General features: G+C 45.8%; 1 protein-coding gene across 1 annotated transcript; it reads left to right on the forward strand.

Moving 5' to 3' along the window:
- The first annotated feature begins 482 nt into the window (after positions 1 to 482).
- LOC144506102 (lysozyme C-2-like) lies at positions 483 to 19,405 on the forward strand. Its single transcript, XM_078231917.1, has 4 exons — positions 483 to 612; positions 10,406 to 10,579; positions 11,850 to 11,928; positions 19,399 to 19,405. Exons 1-4 carry the CDS (start codon positions 483 to 485, stop codon positions 19,403 to 19,405), a joined length of 390 nt encoding a protein of 129 aa, XP_078088043.1.
- Positions 19,406 to 20,057: the final 652 nt, after the last annotated feature.

Here is a 20,057-nt window from a genome sequence, read left to right on the forward strand (position 1 = left end):
TTTCGCACCATCCCCATATCCCTTGATACCTTTAATATTTGGAAATCTATCCATCTCTTTTGTGAACATACTCAATGACTGAGCCTCCACAGTCCTCCAGATAATTCCAAAGATTCCAAAGAGTACAGAAATTCCTCCTCACCTCAATCCTGAAAGACCAACTCCTTATTCTAAGGCTGTGTCACCTGACTGTAGATTCCCTTCCACTCCCAACCCAATATCCTCCCACCCCCAAAATCCTTCCTGCGTCTACCCTCATGAGCCATGTAAGAATGTTGTAATTGTCAATGAGATCTCCTCTCATTCTTCCAAACTCTCGAGAATACAGGCTCAGTCTTCTCAATCTCTCCCAAAATCTACCCTGGACACCACATTCAGAAAGCATTTTCTTTCTTTTGTTTCATCCCAGACTCATCTTTGAGGAACTTTGTGAGCTGAACATGCATGAGGGCAGAATGGATTCCCGACTCCAGGCTGTGTCAATGAAAACTCTCCTTGTCTTCAGTCTCCTGCTTCAAGCCACAAGTGGAAGAATCTATGAGAAATGTGAACTTGCCCAGATTTTGAAAGAAAAAGGTTTAGATGGATACCACAGACACACCCTGGCTAACTGTGAGTCTCACTGAGTCAGTACTATTAACAAAGCCAAGTCTACCTTTAGGGTACAGAAAAGATTTACCAGGATGTTGCCTGGTATGGAGGGCATTAGCTATGAGGAGAGGTTGGAGAAACTTGGTTTGTTCTCATTGGAACGACAGAGGTTGAGCGGCGACCTGGTAGGGGTCTACAAGATTATGAGAGGCATGGACAGAATGGATAGCCAAAAGTTTTTTCCCAGGGTGGAAGACTCAATTACTGGGGGGCACAGGTTTAAGATGTGAGGGGCAAGGTTTAAAGGAGATGTACGAGGCAGGTTTTTTATGGTGGTTGCCTGGAATTCGCTGCCGGGGGAGGTAGTGGAAGCGGATACAATAGTGACTTTTAAGGGACGTCTTGACAAATACATGAATAGGATGGGAATAGAGGGATATGGTCCCCGGAAGGGTCGGGGGTTTTAGTTGAGTCGGGCAGCATGGTCGATGCAGACTTGGAGGGCCGAAGGGCCTGTTCCTGTGCTATAATTTTCTTTGTTCTTTGTTCTTTGTACTTGAATATCCCCACTGCATCACCGGGAGCTTCCACTTTGACCACATTCCCTTCCACAAAGGCGATAATTTAAGGTCACAGGTTCCTGTCAGTGGGTTGGAGAGTAAATGCAATGTGTGGTGTGGGGTCGGTCTGTACAGATCACAAAGTCCAGAGTTCCAGCACATTCAGCTTGGGTCACGTGACTGAACAGTATCCCAGGAAATGTGAGGGGGGGGGGAAAAGGGGAAAGAGCTGGAAATAGTCTTACTCTTCTCCAGATTTGTGTAATTCCTGGACTCAGAGAATGGCAAATGGTTTTAGTAAACTTAAATTAACAACAAGAGTTGACTAAACACAGCATCTATGGAGAGAGAAACAAGGTTAACAATTCAGGCCTGTGACCTCCCATCAGCGCTAATTCCAACTCCAACTTTGCTTTGATTTGCCTCCATCTCCGACTCAGTCTTTCCCAGGATCACAAAACTGTGATTCCTCAAATCTTCAAATTACTGCTCTGGATTAACTCAGGGGCATGGCTACTGTCAGTCCAGCCACTGTTCTCCAGTGTGGACCTGGTCCCTCTCCAAAACCACTCAGTAACATTATAAATGGTCTGTTGTGAGAGCAACAGGTACACAGAAAGACTTCACGGGCGAGACTTCTGGCTGGGCTTGCCCTGAAACTGGAAAATCCCACCCGAGGTCAACGGATCTTTCCATGATCCGCCCCTCGCCCGCTACGATTCCCATGGCAGGCGGGATGGGAAAATTCACCCCCATATATTTCACCAAAGCTAATGAAAAGAGCTACAGCAGACGAAGAAGGTAAATGAAAGAAAGTTTCCGCTGCTAGGACTCTTGAGGCGTTTGCATAATATTTTTTCATTCATTCATCAGATGCGCCGACTCTGGCTAGGCCAGCATTTACTGACCATTCCTTATTGGCCTTTTGTGTAAGATAGCGCTGAGCTTCCTTCTTGAACTGCAGCAGCCCCTGAGGCGTAGGTACATTCAATGTGATGATGGAGCGGGAATTCCAGGATTTTGACCCAGCGACAGTGAAGGAATGCTGATATAATTGCAAATCAGGATGGTGAGTGACTTGGAGGGGAACCTCCAGGTGGTGTTCCCATGTGTCTGTCGCCCTTTCCTTCTAAGTGGTGGTGGGCATGGGTTTGGAAGGTGCTGTCTGAGGAACTTTGGTTAATTCCTGAAGCACATCTTGTAAATGGTACACATTGCTGCTACTGTACGTTACTGGGGTTACATCCTGCAGTATGCCTAGCCTCTGGTCTGCTCTGGTAGCCACAGTATTTATTTGGTTCGTCCAGTTCATTTACTGGTCAATGGTAATCTCAAATTTGTTGACCGTGGGAAATTCAGCAATGGTAGTGTCATTGATTAACAAGGGGCAACTAGAGTCTCTCTTGTTTGAGATAGTCATTGTCTGTTACAAATGTGGCGTGAATCTTACTTGCCACTTGTCAGCCCAGCCTGGATATTGTCCAGGTTCAGCTACCTATGGACATGGACTGCTTCATTGTCTAAGGAGTCAGGAGTGGTGCTGAATATTGTGCAGTCATCAGCAAACATTCCCACTTCCGACTTCATGACGGAAGGAAGGTCATTGATGAAGACGCTGGAGATGGTGGGTCGAGGACACCACCCTGAGGAACCCCTGCAGTGATGATTAACCACCACAACCTTCTTCAAACAAGCAGAGGGTTTTCCCCCTGATTCCCATTGACTCCAGTATTGCTTGGCGTCCTTGATGCCACACTCAGGCAAATGCTGCCTTGATGTCAAGGGCAGTCACTCTCACCTCACCTCTGGAGTCCAGCTCTTTTGTCCGTGTTTGAACCAAGCTTTTGATATGATTTGATTGATTATTGTCGTATGTATTAACATACAGTGAAAAGTATTGTTTCTTGCGCGCTATACAGACAAAGCATACCGTTCATAGAGAAGGAAAGGAGAGAGTGCAGAATGTAGTGTTACAGTCATAGCTAAGGGGTTAAGAGTTAGAATAAAGTTTTAAAAGCATAGAATGAGAGTGAAAGATAGAATGGGAATGTATGCTGGGCATAGCTTGCAAGAAGTCGCGTTGCTCTGGCGCCACCTTGTGTCAAGATCTGAAGGAGGTCAGGAGCTGAGTGACCCTGGTGGAACCCAAACTGAGAGCCAGTGAGTAGGTTTTAGCTCAGCAAATGTTGCTTGATAGCATTGTTGATAACCCGTTCTATCATTTTACTAATGACCGAGAGTAGACTGAAGGAGCTGGAATTGGCTGGGTTGGATTTGTCCTGCTTTTTGTCAACAAGACACACCTGGACAATTTCCATAGAATCCCTACAGTGCAGGAGGAGACCATTCGGCCCATCAAAGCTGCACCGACAACAATCCCACTCAGTCTCTAACCCTGTAAATGCACATATTTAGCTTACTACTCCCACTGACACTAATGGTCAATTTAACATGGCCAATCAACCTAACCCGCACATCTTTGGACTGTGGAAGGAAGCCGGAGCAGACACAGGGGGAACATGCAGACTCTGCACAGACAGTGACCCAAGGCTGGAATCGAACCTGCGTGCCTTGCGCTGTGAAGCAGCAGTGCTAACCATTGTGCCATCCTGCTACCACATAGCTGGATAGATGCCAGGGTTGTAACTGTACTGGAAGAGCTTGGTTAGGGATGCGGCAAATTCTGGAGGACGTCTTCAGGACTATTGCTCAAATCTTGTCAGGACCCAGAAACTTTGCAGTATCCAGTCCCTCCAATTACTTCCTGATATCATGTAGAGTGAATTGAATCGGCTGAAATCTGATATCTGTATTGCTGGGGACCTCCAGAGAAGACCGAGATGGATGGTCCACTCGGCACTACTGGCTGAAGATTGTTGTAAATGTGCTGGGTGGGATATTTGTGGAGCCTCCTTCTCCAGTGAGGTGTTTAATTATCCACCACCATTCATGACTGGATGTGGCAGGATAGCAGACTTTAAACCTGATCCATTGGTTGTGGGGTCACTTAGTTCTATCTATCAAGTGCTGCTTACACTGTTTGACATGCAAGTAGTCCTGTGAAGGAGGAACTTCTTCTTGTGAATCTGTGGAATTCCCTGCCCAGTGAAGCAGTTGAGGCTACCTTATTGAATGTTTTTAAGACAAGGATAGATAAATTTTTGAACAGTAACGGAATTAAGGGTTATGGTGAGCGGGCGGGTAAGTGGAGCTGTGTCCACAAAAAGATCAGCCATGGTCTTATTGAATGGCGGAGCAGGCTCGAAGGGCCAGATGGCCTACTCCTGCTCCTAGTTCTTATGTTCTTTTGTTGCAGTTTCACTAGTTGACATCTCTTTTTAGGTATGCCTGGTGCTGCTCCTAGCATGCCCTCCTTCACTCTTCATTGAACCAGGGTTGTTCCCCTGGCTTGCTGGTAATGGTAGAATGGGGGATATGCTGGGCCCTGAGGTTACAGGTTATGGTTGAGTGCAATCTTGCTGCTGCTGATGACCCACAGTTCATTGTTACCCAGTCTTAAGTTTTTAGATCTGTTTGAAATTTATCTCATTTAGCACAGTGGTAGTGCCACACAACACAATGGACTATATCCTCAATGTGAAGATGGGACTTTATTTCCACAAGGGCTGTGTGGTGGTCACTCCTACCAATGCAGCAGGCAGGTTGGTGAGGATGAGGCCAAGTACGTTTTACCCTCTTGTTGGTTCCCCCACCGCCTGCTGCAGGCCCAGTCTAATAGCCATGTCCTTTGGGACTCCACCAGTAGTGATGCTACAGAGCCACACTTGGTGACGGATAAAGAAGTCCTAGAATACATTTTGCGCCCTTGCTGCCTCCAAGTGATGTTCAGTGTGGAGGAGAGCTGAATCAGCAGGTGAGGCAATGCGTTACGTGGTAATGAGAAGGAAATTTCCTTGCCCAGGATTGACCAGATGCCTGGAGATATCATGGGGTCCAGAGCTGATTTTAAGGAGCAACTCTCTCCTGATTGTATACAACTTTGCTGCCACACTCTGCTGGGTCTCTCCTGCCGGTGGGACAGGATATACCCAGGATGGTGATGATGGTGTTTGGGACATTATTGGTGAGGAATGGCTCAGTGTCTATGATTTAACTACTTTGTGGGACAGCTCTCCCAATTTTGGCACAAGTCCCAGATATTAATAAGGACTTTGCAGTGTCAACAGGTCTTAGTTTGCCGTTGTTGTTTCTCATGCCAGGTGCTTGGTGGTCCGTCTGGTTTCCTTCCTCATAGACTTTCTCACGATTGTTATACAACTACATGGTTTGTTCGACTATTTCAGAGGGCAGTTAAAAGTCAATATTTATTGTGGGGATATGTTGACAAGAATGGCAGGGAATTTCCCACCCAGCTGGGTTTTTGCAACATTCAGCAATGGTTACATGGTCTCCATTAGATTTTATAAGTTCCAGATTTCATAGAACCATAGAGTCATACAGACCAGAAGAGGCCCTTCAGCCCATTGAATCTGCACTGATAAACTACACTAAATCTACACTAAGTTCACTTTCCAGCACTTGGCCCATAGCCTTGAATGTTCTGACATTTCCGGTGCTCATGCAGGCACTTATTAAAAGTTGTGAGTGTTTCCCGCCTCCACCACCCTCCCAGGCAGCGCATTCCAGACACCAACACCCTCTGGGTGAAAAAGGTTTTCCACAAATCCCCTCCAAACCTCCTGCCCCACGCTTTAAAACTATGCCCCCTCGTTATTGACCCTTCAAATAAGGGGAACAGCTGCTTCCTATCCATAATATAAAGGCAAAACACTGCAGATGCTGGAATCTGAAACAAAAACAGAAAATGCTGGAAAATCTCAGCAGGCCTGACAGCATCTGTGGAGAGTGAATAGAGCCAACGTTTCAAGCTTTGACAAAGGGTCATCCTCATCCTTTGGGTGGCACAGTGGTTAGCACTGCTGCCTCACAGTGCCAGGGACCCGGGTTCAATTCTGGCCTCAGGTGACTGTCTGTGTGGAGTTTGCATATTCTCCCTGTATCTGCGTGAGTTTCCTCCGGGTGCTCCGGTTTCCTCACACATTCCAATGATGTGCAGGTTAGGTTGATTGGCCATGCGAAATTGCCCCTTAGTGTCAGGGGGATTTGTAGGGTCAATAAGGGGATAGGGTCTGGGTAGGATTATGGTCGGTGCAGACTCGATGGGCCAAATGGCCTCCTTCTGCGCTGTAGGATTCTATGAATCTATCCAGACTCGAAACGTCAGCTCTTTTCTCTCTCCACAGATGCTGTCAGACCTGCTGAGATTTTCCAGCATTTTCTGTTTTTGCTACCTGTCCACTCTGTCCACACCTCTCATAATGTTATACACCTCAACCATGTCCCCCCTCAGCCTTCGCTGTTCTAAAGAATAACCCGAGTCTATCCAGCCTCTCTCCACTGTTCAAATGCTCCATCCCAAGCAGCATCCTGGTGAATCTCCAATGTACCCTCTCCAGTGCAATCACATCCGTCCTATGCTGCCTGGTTTGGAGGGTAGGTCTTATGAGGAAAGGTTGAGGGAGCTAGGGCTTTTCTCTTTGGAGCGGAGGAGGATGAGAGGCGACTTAATAGAGGTTTATAAGATGATGAGGGAGATAGATAGAGTGGACGTTCAGAGACTATTTCCTCGGGTGGATGTAGCTATTGCTAGGGGGCATAACTATAAGGTTCATGGTGGGAGATACAGGAAGGATGTCTGAGGAAGGTTCTTTACTCAGAGAGTAGTTGGGGTGTGGAATAGACTGCCTGCTTTGACAGTGGAGTCGGACACTTTAGGAACTTTCAAGCGGTTATTGGATAGGCACATGGTGCACACCAGAATGATAGGGAATGGGATAGCTTGATCTTGTTTTCAGACAAAGCTCGGCACAACATCGAGGGCCAAAGGGCCTGTACTGTGCTGTACTGTTCTATGTTCTATGTTCTATAGTGAGGTGACCAGAATGGCACGCAGTACTTCAGCTGTGACCTCACCAAAGTTTTGTACAGCTCCAACATAACCCTCCTGCACTTATAATCTATGCCACAACAGATAAAGGCAAGTGTCCTGTAAGCCTTCTTAATGACACTACCAACCTATCGTGCTGCCTTCAGGGGTCTGTGGACAAGCACCCCCAGATCCCTCTGTTCCTCTGAGCTTCCTAGTGTTCTGTCATTCATTGAGTACTCCCCTGTCTCGTTACTCCTAAAGTGCATCACCTCGCACTTTTTAGGGATAAATCCCATCTGTCACTGATCAACTTATTGACTGAATTCAGATTCCACCATGGGGGTAGCCGAACCCCAGTCTCCAGACCCTGGGTCGCTGGGTTAATAGGCCAGGGACTATACCACTGCACTACCATATTCCATAAATTAGATCACTGTGCAGGCCACAGATGCTGAATTAACTCCCCACCAAATTAGAAAATTCACTATGGGGAGGCAATGGCCTAGTGGTATTATCGCCAGACTATTAATCCAAAACCTCAGCTAATGTTCTGGGGACCCAGGTTTGAATCCCATCATGGCAATTTAAAAAAATCTGGAACTAAGAATCTACTGGTGACCATGAAACCATTGTTGATTGTCGGAAAGACCCATCTGGTTCACTAATGAGATCTGCTGTCCTTACCTAGTCTGGCCTGCATTTTGATTTGATTTGATTTATTATTGTCACATGCATTAGCATACAGTGAAAAGTATTGTTTCTTGCGCTCTATACAGACAAAGCATACCGTTCATAGAGAAGGAAACGAGAGAGTGCAAACTGTAGTGTTATAGTTACAGCTAGCGTGTAGAGAAAGATCAGCTTAATGCAAGGTAGGTCCATTCAAAAGTCTGACGGCAGCAGGGAAGAAGCTGTTCTTGAGTCGGTTGGTACGTGACCTCAGACTTTTGTATCTTTTTCCTGACGGAAGCAGGTGGAAGAGAGAATGTCCGGGGTGCGTGGGGTCCTTAATTATGCTGGCTGCTTTGCTGAGGCAGAGGGAAGTGTAGACAGAGTCAATGGATGGGAGGCTGGTTTGTGTGGTGGATTGGGCTACGTTCACAACCTGTTGTAGTATCCTGCGGTCTTGGGCAGAGCAGGAGCCATACCAAGCTGTGATACAACCAGAAAGAATGCTTTCTATGGTGCATCTGTAAAAGTGACTCCAGAGCCACAGCAATGTGGTTGACTCTCGCCTGCCCTCACTTCAACGTCAACTAGGGATGGGCAATAAATGCTGTAAGAGTTTTAACAACATCAGGTTAAAGTCCAACAGGTTTATTTGGTAGCAAATACCATAAGCTTTCGGAGCGCTCCTCCTTCGTCAGATGGAGTGGAAATGTGCTCTCAAACAGTGCACAGAGATACAAAATCAAGTTACAGAATACTGATTAGAATGCGAATCCCTACAGCCAACCAGGTCTTAAAGATACAGACAATGTGGGTGGAGGGAGAATTAAGCACAGGTTAAAGAGATGTGTATTGTCTCCAGACAGGACAGCCTGCAAGTCCAGGAGGCAAGCTGTGGGGGTTACTGATAATGTGACATAAATCCAACATCCCGGTTTAGGCCGTCCTCATGTGTGCGGAACTTGGCTATCAGTTTCTGCTCAGCGACTCTGTGCTGTCGTGTGTCATGAAGGCCGCCTTGGAGAACGCTTACCCGAAGATCAGAGGCTGAATGCCCGTGACTGCTGAAGTGCTGCCCCACTTCACACATTTCCACTCCATCTGACGAAGGAGCAGCGCTCCGAGAGCTTATGGTATTTGCTACCAAATAAACCTGTTGGACTTTAACCTGGTGTTGTTAAAACTCTTACTGTGTTCACCCCAGTCCAACGGCGGCATCTCCACATCAATAAATGCTGGCCAGCCAGCGATGCCCATGTCCAATGAATGAATAAAAAATCTGCACCAATTTGTGAGAGAGAAGCTGGATTAATTTGTGAGGTAGAAAGGAATGGAAAAGTGGAATGACATGAAGCAGGAGGGGGCTCAGAACCTGGCCATCATGTGACTTCATAAATCATCAGGTTCACTGTTTATGTCATTCAGAAAAAAATAACCTACAATCACTCGGCATTGATAACTGGGCAGGAAGTCGGGTTTGGTTGTAATAATTCACAAACACCATTTTGACTCGTATTAAACACTTTCTCTTTTCGATAACTGTCCCTAGAAGCTGGCGAAGACCAATCAAACTGTGCTGACTGCAGGGTTTGCTAAACGTCCAAGAATTGGAAATTAATTCCTAGTTTGATATATTCCCGGGGGGGGGGGGGGGGGGGGCGGAGGGGGGGGGGGGGGGGGGGGGAGGGGGTGGGGGAGGGTGCAGGGGAGGTGGAGGTATAATCATTGCCCTTTCACCTCCAAACACCCAACCGCCCAGCTGCAGTCAGACAGTCTTTCTTTTCTACATTTTCAATATTCTGAAGAGCAAATTGACAAATGGATTGTAAAAGGTATTCTGTGATGTTGCTTTTCAGTGTTGCTGGTCGTGTAATGTTCAGGAAATTAATGATGAATTCCTGGGGACACAAGGGCAATCCTGGAACAGTTGGCAACACTGGCGACAAAACCATTGTTGTGAATGTAGGAGGGAATGAACAAACTGAACCTCAACTAAAACAGCTTTATTCAACATGCATGAGGGAGAGCAGAACTCGTGGTTGTAACTACAGCTTGCTTCCGAGCTACTCTGCTAATCATCGGTTCTTACATATTCTTATACCCTTTCGCATTACAAAGTGCTACATTTCAATGAGATCATCAGATTGTTACTTTGAATTGATTACAGTTCTCTTTTTGATCACATTATGCGGATCCATTGTCATGTGTACTTTAACTTTAATCATTTTCTGAACACTTTCTGTGTAACTGTTCACAAAATCAAAGCGTTGTGTTTGTCAAACTGATTTTGATGGCATTTAATTGTCCCATCTATCTGATACTTGATTAGTTTTCCAGAGGCACAATGGCTCCTCGAGGCTTTTTGGAGCCTTGATGAAGTGAGATCAACTCTCTTATTGTTGCTGTGTGTTAGTGCCCTATGCGAGTGTGGATGCTACAGTCAGGTTGTCTGTTTAATCCTTTCCATACATTCCTCTCCTGCTACAGCCCACACTCCTTGGGTTTGCTCCACTGCAGTCAACAGTATCCATCTTCTCAGGGAAGTTAACAGAAACAAGAACAAAGATTTAATCTCAGTCAAACTTGTGCTGCTGAAATACTACAAGTGAGCGTTCCTGTGTCATTTTAATTTCAGGGGTGTGCATGGTTGACATGGAAAGTGGATTCAACACAAAACTAACCAGACATTACCGGTATCATGGAACAATTACGTCAACTAACTATGGGATTTTCCAGATTAACAATAAGGAGTGGTGTGACGACGGCACACCCTCATTCACCTACAATCTCTGTCAGATCGACTGTCGCAGTAAGTCAAGCAGCACTATGTCAATCTTGCTTATTTTCTTTTTTTAGTTCATTTATTAACGTCGCAAGTCGGCTTACGTTAACGCTGCAATGAAGTTGCTGTGAAAATCCTCTGGTCGCCACACTCCGGCACCTGTTCGGGTACACTGAGGGAGAATTTAGCATAGCCCCTGACACCTCCATGGTGGGCTGGGTACACTTTACCATCTTTCAGTAAGATTCCACCCAGCGACTCAAGGTCAGCATTTTCTGCTCTCCCTTGACTGCTCTTAGTTCAGAAGGTGGTGGTGAGCTGCCTTCTTGAACCGCTGCAGTCCATGTGGTGTAGGTACACCCACAGTGCTGTTAGGGTAGGGCTTCCCAGGCTTTGACCCAGTGGCAGTGAAGGAACAGCGACGTATTTCCAAGTCAGGATGATGTGTGATTTGGAGGGCAAATTGCAGGTGACAGTGTTCCCAAGTGTCTGTTGCACTTGTCCTTCTAGCTGGTCGAGATCATGAGTTTGGAAGGTGCTGATGAAAGGGCATTGACAAGTTGCTGAGGTGTATGTTGTAGGTGGTGCTCAGTACTTGCACGGTATGCCATCATCTAATTCCCTGACACGAGGGTCAATTTAGCATGGTCAATCAACCTAACCCGCACATCTTTCAGACTGTGGGAGGAAACCGGAGCACCCGGAGGAAACCCACGCAGACATGGGGGGAACGTGCAAACCCCACACAGACAGTGACCCAAGCCGGGAATTGAACCCGGGTCCCTGGCGCTGTGAGGCAGCAGTGCTAACCACTGTGCCAATCTACTGCCTTTTTATTTATTCTGCCAAAGTAGAAAACCTCAGTTTTCCACAGTATTCTCCATCTGCCAATTTCTTTTATCCACTCACTTAACTTTCTTATATTTCATTGCAGACTCTTTGTATCCTCCTCACAACTTGCCTTCCTAGCTATCTTAGTAACATCAGCAAATGTGGCTGTGAAACACTCAGTCCCTCATCCAATATACTCACTCTGTTTTGCTGGAGAAATCATCTTGCTATTATTGGGAGATATTGCTGTAGTTTGAGAGGTGCTTGACGCAATCATTTTTTAAAAGTAGTCGCGAAATTGACTGTTGAGTAAGTAAACTTTGTGAGGTAGAATGTTTACACTAAGACGTGTCCTATGTACCACCGTCCCAGTCCTCATCAACCCGTTGCCGTGTATTGGTTGGCATGTTGGTGTCGCTGTTGTTATACAAGAATGACAACAGATTTGTTTATTTTTTAATTATAGGATTGTTGGACGATGATATCAATGATGATATTGAATGTGTCAAGTTAGTCGTCGTTACCCAGCTGGAAATGGATATTTGGTAAGTCCAATCACACTTTCTTATTCTGTCTCTCGCTAACTCTTGGAATGTTCATGTTGAGAATTCTAAATGGTGGAAAAATGGATTGAAATGGAAGGTGAGAGGGCTGAGGTTCACATGGGATGAAAGAAAGTAAAAGAACATCAACTAAATCAGGAAAATGCTGACTTTAAAACCAAGATGTGGAGATGCCAGTGTTGGACTGGGGTGGGGCACAGTAAGAAGTCTCACAACACCAGGTTAAAGTCCAATAGGTGTATTTGGAATCACGAGCCTCGGAGCAGAGCTCCAAAATCTCGTGATTCCAAATAAACCTTTTGGACTTTAACCTGGTGTTCTAAAACCAAGAGCTGAATATTACACCCCGTGACTGCAAGCATTTCCCATATCACAGAGCTGATTTTAGGCATTAAGTGCCATTCACGTGATTGTCACGCCATCATGATAATACCATGTGCAGGTGGGTCAAAAAGCAAGAACCCACCCTGATTTCAATGCTAATTAGGGCAATTAACAAGTCATCTGGCTGGAATAATATGGCCAGAATTCAAGAAAGTGCCTTAATATGGAGATTTTTCTCAGATGTGGAGCAGATTTTTTTTAAGGGAAACCTTGTCTGGGCGAGAATTTAAACTGCAGCTGAGAGCAGAGCCTGAGCATTGCTGGTGAAAATCCAGGCAGTGCGCGGCTTGCTTTTTGCGGGCACTAGTGTCACATTTTGAATAGTTTCTTTCGAGAAGAACATTCCTCTCATTCAGAGGGCTCTTTTGACTGTTCATTGAATACTCTCCTACCTGAGTAGGATATTATTAAACTAGAAAGAGTGCAGAAAAGATTTACTGGGATGCTACCGGGACTTGATGGATTGAGTTATAAGGAAAGGCTGAATAGACTGGGACTTTTTCCTCTGGAGCGTAGGAGGCTGAGGGGTGATCTTATAGAGGTCTATAAAATAATGAGGGACATAGACAAAGTAGACAGTTAATATCTTTTCCCAAAGGTAGGGGAGTCTAAAACTAGAGGGCATTGGTTTAAGGTGAGAGGGGAGAGATGCAAAAGTGTCCAGAGGGGCAATTTTTTCACACAGAGGGTGGTGAGTGTCTGGAACAAGCTGCCAGAGGTAGTAGTAGAGGCGGGTACAATTTTATCGTTTAAAAGGCATTTAGATAGTTACATGGGTACGATGGGTATAGAGGGATATGGGCCAAATGCGGGCAATTGGGATTCGTTTAGGGGTTTAAAAAAAAGGGCGGCATGGACAAGTTGGGCCAAAGGGCCTGTTTCCATGCTGTAAACCTCTATGACTCTATGACTCTATGAGTGTTTTAATTTGATTTGATTTATTATTGTCACATGTATTAACATACGGTGAAAAGTATTGTTTCTTGCGTGCTATACAGACAAAGCATACCGTTCATAGAGAAGAAAAGGAGAGAATGCAGAATGTAGCGTTACAGTCATAGCTAGGGTGTAGAGAAAGGTCAACTTAATGCAAGGTAAGTCCATTCAAAAGTCTGACAGCAGCAGAGAAGAAGCTGTTCTTGAGTCAGTTGGTACGTGACCTCAGACTTTTGTATCTTTTTCCCAACAGAAGAAGGTGGAAGAGAGAATGTCCGGGGTGTGTGGTGTCCTTAATTATGCTGGCTGCTTTTCCCGAGGCAGTGGGAAGTGGAGACAGAGTCAATGAGTGGGAGGCTGGTTTGCGTGATGAATTGGGCTATATTCACGACCTTTTGTAGTTCCTTGTGGTCTTGGGCAGAGCAGGAGCCATACCAAGCTGTGATACAACCAGAAAGAATGCTTTCTATGGTGCATCTTATAAGTTGGTGAGTTGTGAGGGGTGGAATTAGATCACATGGAAGGAGGCCTGTGTGGAGCACAAACACTAACTCAGAGTAACTGAATGGCCTGTTTCTGTGCTGTAGATACTGTATACATCGATATATCAAAGCTCTGGGCTTCTTAAATATCCCGCTTCCTTCAATTCTGATCCTGTTTCCTGTTGTAGGTCTGGATGGAGAAAGAACTGCTTCATGAAAGATCTCAGTCACTTTCTGGAAAATTGCCAAGTGTAAAGAGACAGCATTCTGTTCTACACCCCTCCCATCGCACACGAGACTCCTTTAACCACTCAGCTTTGCATTTCTGGAACAATCACATCTCATCAACCTGTCCTTACCAGTAGTCAGGCCCCTGGGATCGCGCTCTACACCTTTAGCTGGAGAGGCTGGGACGAGGGGGTGGCTCATTGTCAGGAGTTGTGACATCCCTTACCTGATCACCGTTTGGAAGAAGGGACAGATCCTGGAGATGCCCATTCCCAGCATCCGTGTGAAGCATCATCCAATGTGAATCCCAAGGATAAGTACCATGGCGTTCCCGAATCTGTTCCCTCTCTCCCTGCTGAATGTGAGGGGATTGGGTGGGACTCTGAGCAGCTTCAAGGTCCCTGGGCTGTAGAGGGCGAGAATAAAGCAATGGACTGGATCTGCTGCAGTGAACCTGAAATCCAATCAACAATGTAGTACTCTCAGTATCTGAGACTGGCTCCAAATTCTCCCATTCAGTCCAGAGTTTCAATGAATGATCATTACACGCTGTGGATTGTGATGGAGAGGGACAGAGAGAGTTACCATGTGAAGTGTTAACTTGTCCCAACCTTCCGACAACTCCCTTCATTGCTTCCATTCTGCTTCTATAACGCTTCAAGCTCCAGCTTTGTGGGGAGTTATTTGACAATTTTTACCCACAAGAGTTAGCAAATAAATAAACGCAGCAACACAAGCTAAACAGTCGGTGTCTGGAACATTCTTTCAACAACAACAACAAGCTGCCTTTATGTCACATTTTGGACACAGTAAAACATCCTAAAGTGCCACACAGAAGTGTAATCAGATAAGATGTGTCTCCAAGACACAAAAAGAGATGTGAGGATAGGTGATTAAAGGAGCAGGTTCCAAGGGAGGAGAGAGGGGGCGGAGAGATGTCGGAAGGCATTTCCGGGGGTTGATGTCTTGGTATGATCTAAACGTTGTGTGATACAAACTGAGCATGCTCAAGAGGTCAGATTTGGAGGAGCGCAGAGGTCATGAAGGTTGGAGAGGAGGGTGCGAGCCTTGGAGCGATTTGAACACAAAGATGAGAATTTTAAAATCAATGCTTTGCCGAGCTGGGATCTAATCAAGGTAGCACAGTGGTTGACACTGCTGTCTGCAGGCGCCAGAGACCTAGGTTCAATTCCGGCCTTGGGTGACTGCCTGTGTGGAGTTTGCACGTTCTCCCTGTGTCTGCGTGGGTTTCCTCTGTGTGTTCCGGTCTCCTCCCACACTCCAATGATGTGCAGATTAAGTGAATTGGCCATGCTAAATTGCCCCTCAGTGTTAGCAGGGTAAATAAATACGTGGGGTTAAGGCAATAGGGCCTGGACGGGATTGTTGTCAGTGCAGGCTTGATGGGCCGAGTGGCCTCCTTCTGCACCGTAGGGATTCTATGATTCTAACGTGGGTCAAGGAGCAGAGGGAATGGAACAGGATGCAAGTTGGGAAACAGGCCGCAGAGTGTTGAATGAACTGAAGTTTAAGGAATTGGATAGTGGAGGCTGATAATGAGAGTACTGGAATATCAAACACCTGAGTCAACACAGGGAGCTTGGAAAGACTTCTGCATTCTCTGGACAAGTTGTACCTTCCGTCAGAACCTCACTCAACATACAGAATATCCAAAAAGATGTCACCCAGATTGGATTCTGTTCCCTTATTGTAGAGTAAGTGTACTCAGCAACTTCAGACACAGCTCACGAATCTCAGAGTCAGAAGATCATGAAGTCAAGATTTCCTTCGATCTTAAGCACAGAACATCCATTTTGACAAAATGTTGAGCCAGTATGACACTGTGGGTGACCTCTTTCAGATGAGATGTTAAATCACGGCACTCTCCTGCTGCTTCAGGTAGACTTAAAAGATCCCATGGAAAAATATTGAAGAATGGTGAATTCCACCAGAGTCCCAGCCAATCGTTACCCTCAATCAATGTTTGTGGGATCTTTCTGTGCTCAAACCTGCTGCCATGTATCCTGCATTAGAATGGTGACTGCACTGTTAAAGTATCACACTGCCTGTGAAACACCTTGAGGCATCCTGAGTTTGTCGATGCTGCTATTGGATAAATGTAAATCTTTCTAGTCCACATTAAAACAGGCCGCTGGCCAACTGCGAAACATCCTTCCCCGCTCACCCCCCCCCCCCCCCCCCCCACCCCCCGCCCCCTCCCAAACACACACGCCCTCGGCCTCTCTTGATTGCCTCCTGATCATTCTGAGGCCCTTCGCTGGAGTTTGAGCTGGTTGAGTTTGGTGCTGCCTTTCCTGGCTGGCCAGCACCTTCTGAAGCAGTGCACTGGCTCTATTCAAATCAGGCTAATTTGCCATGGCCCTGTTGACAGGCTCATCGGAAAATCAGAATTCGAATCAGGAATAGGCCCATAAAACCATAATACAAGCTCTTCATTTCAGGCATCATTCTTGTGAACCTCCTCTGGACCTTTCCAAGGCCAGCACATCCTTCCTTAGATATGGGGCCCAAAACTGCTTACAGTACTCCAAATGGGGTCTGACCAGAGCTTTATACAGCCTCAGAAGTACATCCCAGCTCTTGTATTCTAGCCCTCTTGACATGAATGCTAACATTGCATTTGCCTTCCTAACTGCTGACTGAACCTGCACGTTAACCTTGAGAGAATCTTGAACAATGACTCCCAAGTCCCTTTGTGTTTCTGATTTCCTAAGCATTTTCCCAGTTAAATAATAGTATATGCCTCCATTCCTCCTTCCAAAGTGCATAACCTCACACTTTTCCACATTGTTATCCATCTGCCACTTCTTTGCCCACTCTCTGAACCTGTCCAAGTCCTTCTGCAGCCCCCCTGCTTCCTCAATACTACCTGTCCCTCTACATATCTTTGTATCATCTGCAAACTTAGCAACAGTGCCTTCAGTTCCTTCTCCCAAATCGTTAATGTTTGTTGTGAAAAGTATATCCTATGGTATCAGAGCCTGCTCCACCATGTCATAAGATAGTGCATAATCTCCCACTTCATCTCCACATTCCTGTCCTGTCTCATATCCCTTGCTTCCCTCAGTGTCCGATGCTCCATCGATCTTCATCCTGAATGTACTCAACGAATATATTGAATAACTGAGCATCTACAGCTCTCTGAGGCAGATTTAATCCAGATATTTACAATCCCGTAAAGAAATTTCTCCTCATTGGAGTGTGGAATGGTTGACCCCTTATCCTGAGAATGTGGTGGCCTGGTTCAAAACTCTCCAGCTGGGGAAACAGCCTCTCAGCTTCTACCAACTCAACTCTTCTTGGAATTCCATACTTTAAGGGGTGGACATGATATGCCAACCAGGAAACACACCCTCATTATCGGCTTATCAAATCTTTGGCTTCGCCTGCTCAACGCTTTAAGCTCACCGCCTTGAAGATCCCCTCCAAGCCACCCACCACCCTGACTTGGTAATATATCGGCCGTTCCTTCACTGTCGCTGGGTCAAAATCCTGGAACTCCCTCCCTAACAGCACTGTGGGTGTACCTGTGCCTCGCGGACTGCTGTGGTTCAAGAAGGCAGCTCACCATCACCTTCTCATTGGCAATTAGGGATGGGCAGTAACTGAATGCTGGTCTTACCAATGATGTTCACATCCCAAAGAATTATAAAGTAACATGGGAATGAAACATTCGAGAGCTGATATTTGTTGCATTTATTTATTCACTAACATTCAAATATACAAATGTAAATTAACCATTACAGAGGCTGAACTCAAACCAGAACGAATACTGAGCAGAATGATTATTAGTGACTTGCTATCCAATACAGGGTTATAAATGTTGCATTAGTGCTCGGCTGGGACAATTTGATGATTACCATGCCAACACTCTTGATGTTTCATCAATGTTTCCCAAACATTTTCCCGCTATGTGTAGTTTATTGCCAAATACCGCATTCAACCCTGGGTAAGAATAGTAGGCTGGAGGGAGGTTTGTTCCTGGGGTTTGTGAGGGGTGAAGCCAGGCTGAAGTTTGCTGTGGTTGGGACTGTTTAAGTTGCTGTTTTTAAACAAAACAACAATCCCGGCCTTCTTTTAGCCTTTTATTGTTGCAAGCAGCAATCTGACCTTAAAGATTGAACTGTTAGCCCACACGGACTGATAAGAAAAACAACGTGAGGAGCTAAAGAGTCTGGCAGCCATTGCTGCCTTCGAGCCAACAATCCCACACCCTCCTCTCATGACCTCATTGGGGATTGTGACCCAAGACAAATACAATGTTAGCATTCATGTTGAGAGGACTAGAATACAAGAGCTGGGATGTACTTCTGAGGCTGTATAAGGCTCTGGTCAGACACCATTTGGAATCTTGTGAGCAGTTTTGGGCCCCATATCTAAGGAAGGATGTGCTGGCCTTGGAAAGGGTCCAGAGGAGATTCACAAGAATGATCCCTGGAATGAAGAGCTTGCCGTATGAGGAACGGTTGAGGACTCTGGGTCTGTACTTGTTGGAGTTTAGAAGGATGAGGGGGGATCTTATTGAAACTCACAGGGTACTGCGAGGCCTGGATAGAGTGGACGTGGAGAGGATGTTTCCACCAGTAGGAAAAATTAGGACCAGATGGCACAACCTCAGGCTGAAGGGACGATCCTTTAAAACAGAGATGAGAAGGAATTTCTTCAGCCAGAAAGTGGTGAATCTGTGGAACTCTTTGCCGCAGAAGGCTGTGGCCAGGTCATTGAGTATCTTTAAGACAGAGATGGATAGGTTCTTGATTAATAAGGGATCAGGGGTTATGGGGAAAAGGCAGGAAAATGGGGATGAGAAAAATATCAGCCATGATTGAATGGCGGAGCAGACTCGATGGGCCAAGTGGCCTAATTCTGCTCCTATGTCTTATGGTCTAAGACTTGAGAAGCCCTGTTACAAATGGAGCAAGGATTGATGAAGGTTCTCCTCTTCACGAAGCCATTGAGAGAGGTTTTGGGAAGATGTTAGATGAACTGGAGCGACGGAGGTTGAGGGGAGACCTGATAGAAGTCTACAAGATTATGAGAGGCATGGACAGAGTAGATAGTCAGAAGCTTTTTCCCAGGGTGGAAGAGTCAATTACTTGGGGGCATAGGTTTAAGGTGCGAGGGGCAAGGTTTAAAGGAGATGTACGAGGCAGATCTTTTACACAGAGAATAGTGGGTGCCTGGAACTCGTTGCCAGGGGAGGTAGTGGAAGCGAATACGGTAGTGACTTTTAAGGGGCATCTTGACAAGTACATGAATAGGATGGGAATACAGGGATATGGTCCCCGGAAGGGTAGGGGGTTTTAATTAAGTCGGGCAGCATGGTCGGTGCAGGCTTGGAGGGCCGAAGGGCCTGTTTCTGTGCTGTAATTTTCTTTGTTCTTTGTTCTTTGTTGTGCAGGATCTAAGAAGCCTGGGGGTTTTACATATATAAAACTTTGAAGATGGCGGGAAAAGTCTCTTTCTGAATAAAGAGTACAGAAGCAAGGATGTTAAGCCAAACCATTACAAGACACTGGGTAGGCTTCAAGTTGGAATATTTGGTGGGATTCTCTGGCCACGCTCGCCTCGAAACGAGAGGATCCCACCCGAGGTCAATGGACCTTTGCATGGCTCTAAAAGCTAAAATAAAGAGATGGATATAATTCAGTCGAGGAGAATACACTTCTAAAGAAGTTAGGTCAGATAATGGAAAGATCAAAGGGGAAAAAATGCATTTAAGGAGATTCTGAAATCTATGCAGGGAGCTGTTTTCCTTCGATCTCAGCCAACAGCATGGATGCCTGTTAACTTCCAGCATGCAGTGTGTGTGAAGGAAGCCTGATTAGAAAAATGAACTGCTAATTTACCCCAAAACAATCCTAAGAGATATGAATACCCTGTGTGGCAATAGTTACTGGATTTCTATGGATCTTAAACTTTATAAGGTGTTGTGGAAAGTGTGGGGAGAGTTAGTCCTGAAGGTAGTTAAGTTAAGATTGTTTGGTACTGCTTAAAGTAATGATGCCGCATAAAGTGTATTTTCTGCCCCACTGTGGCGTGCTTTGCGGCAGCGGAGGA

This window comes from Mustelus asterias, chromosome 17 (assembly GCF_964213995.1).
Source record: "Mustelus asterias chromosome 17, sMusAst1.hap1.1, whole genome shotgun sequence".
Classification (NCBI taxonomy): domain Eukaryota; kingdom Metazoa; phylum Chordata; class Chondrichthyes; order Carcharhiniformes; family Triakidae; genus Mustelus; species Mustelus asterias.

Coding starts and splice junctions, on each gene's coding strand:
- LOC144506102 (XM_078231917.1), top strand. CDS start 483: ATGAAAACTCTCCTTGTCTTCAGTCTCCTGCTTCAAGCCACAAGTGGA. Junction 613..10,405: donor CAGACACACCCTGGCTAACT/GTGAGTCTCACT, acceptor TTTTAATTTCAG/GGGTGTGCATGGTTGACATG. Junction 10,580..11,849: donor CTGTCAGATCGACTGTCGCA/GTAAGTCAAGCA, acceptor TTTTAATTATAG/GATTGTTGGACGATGATATC.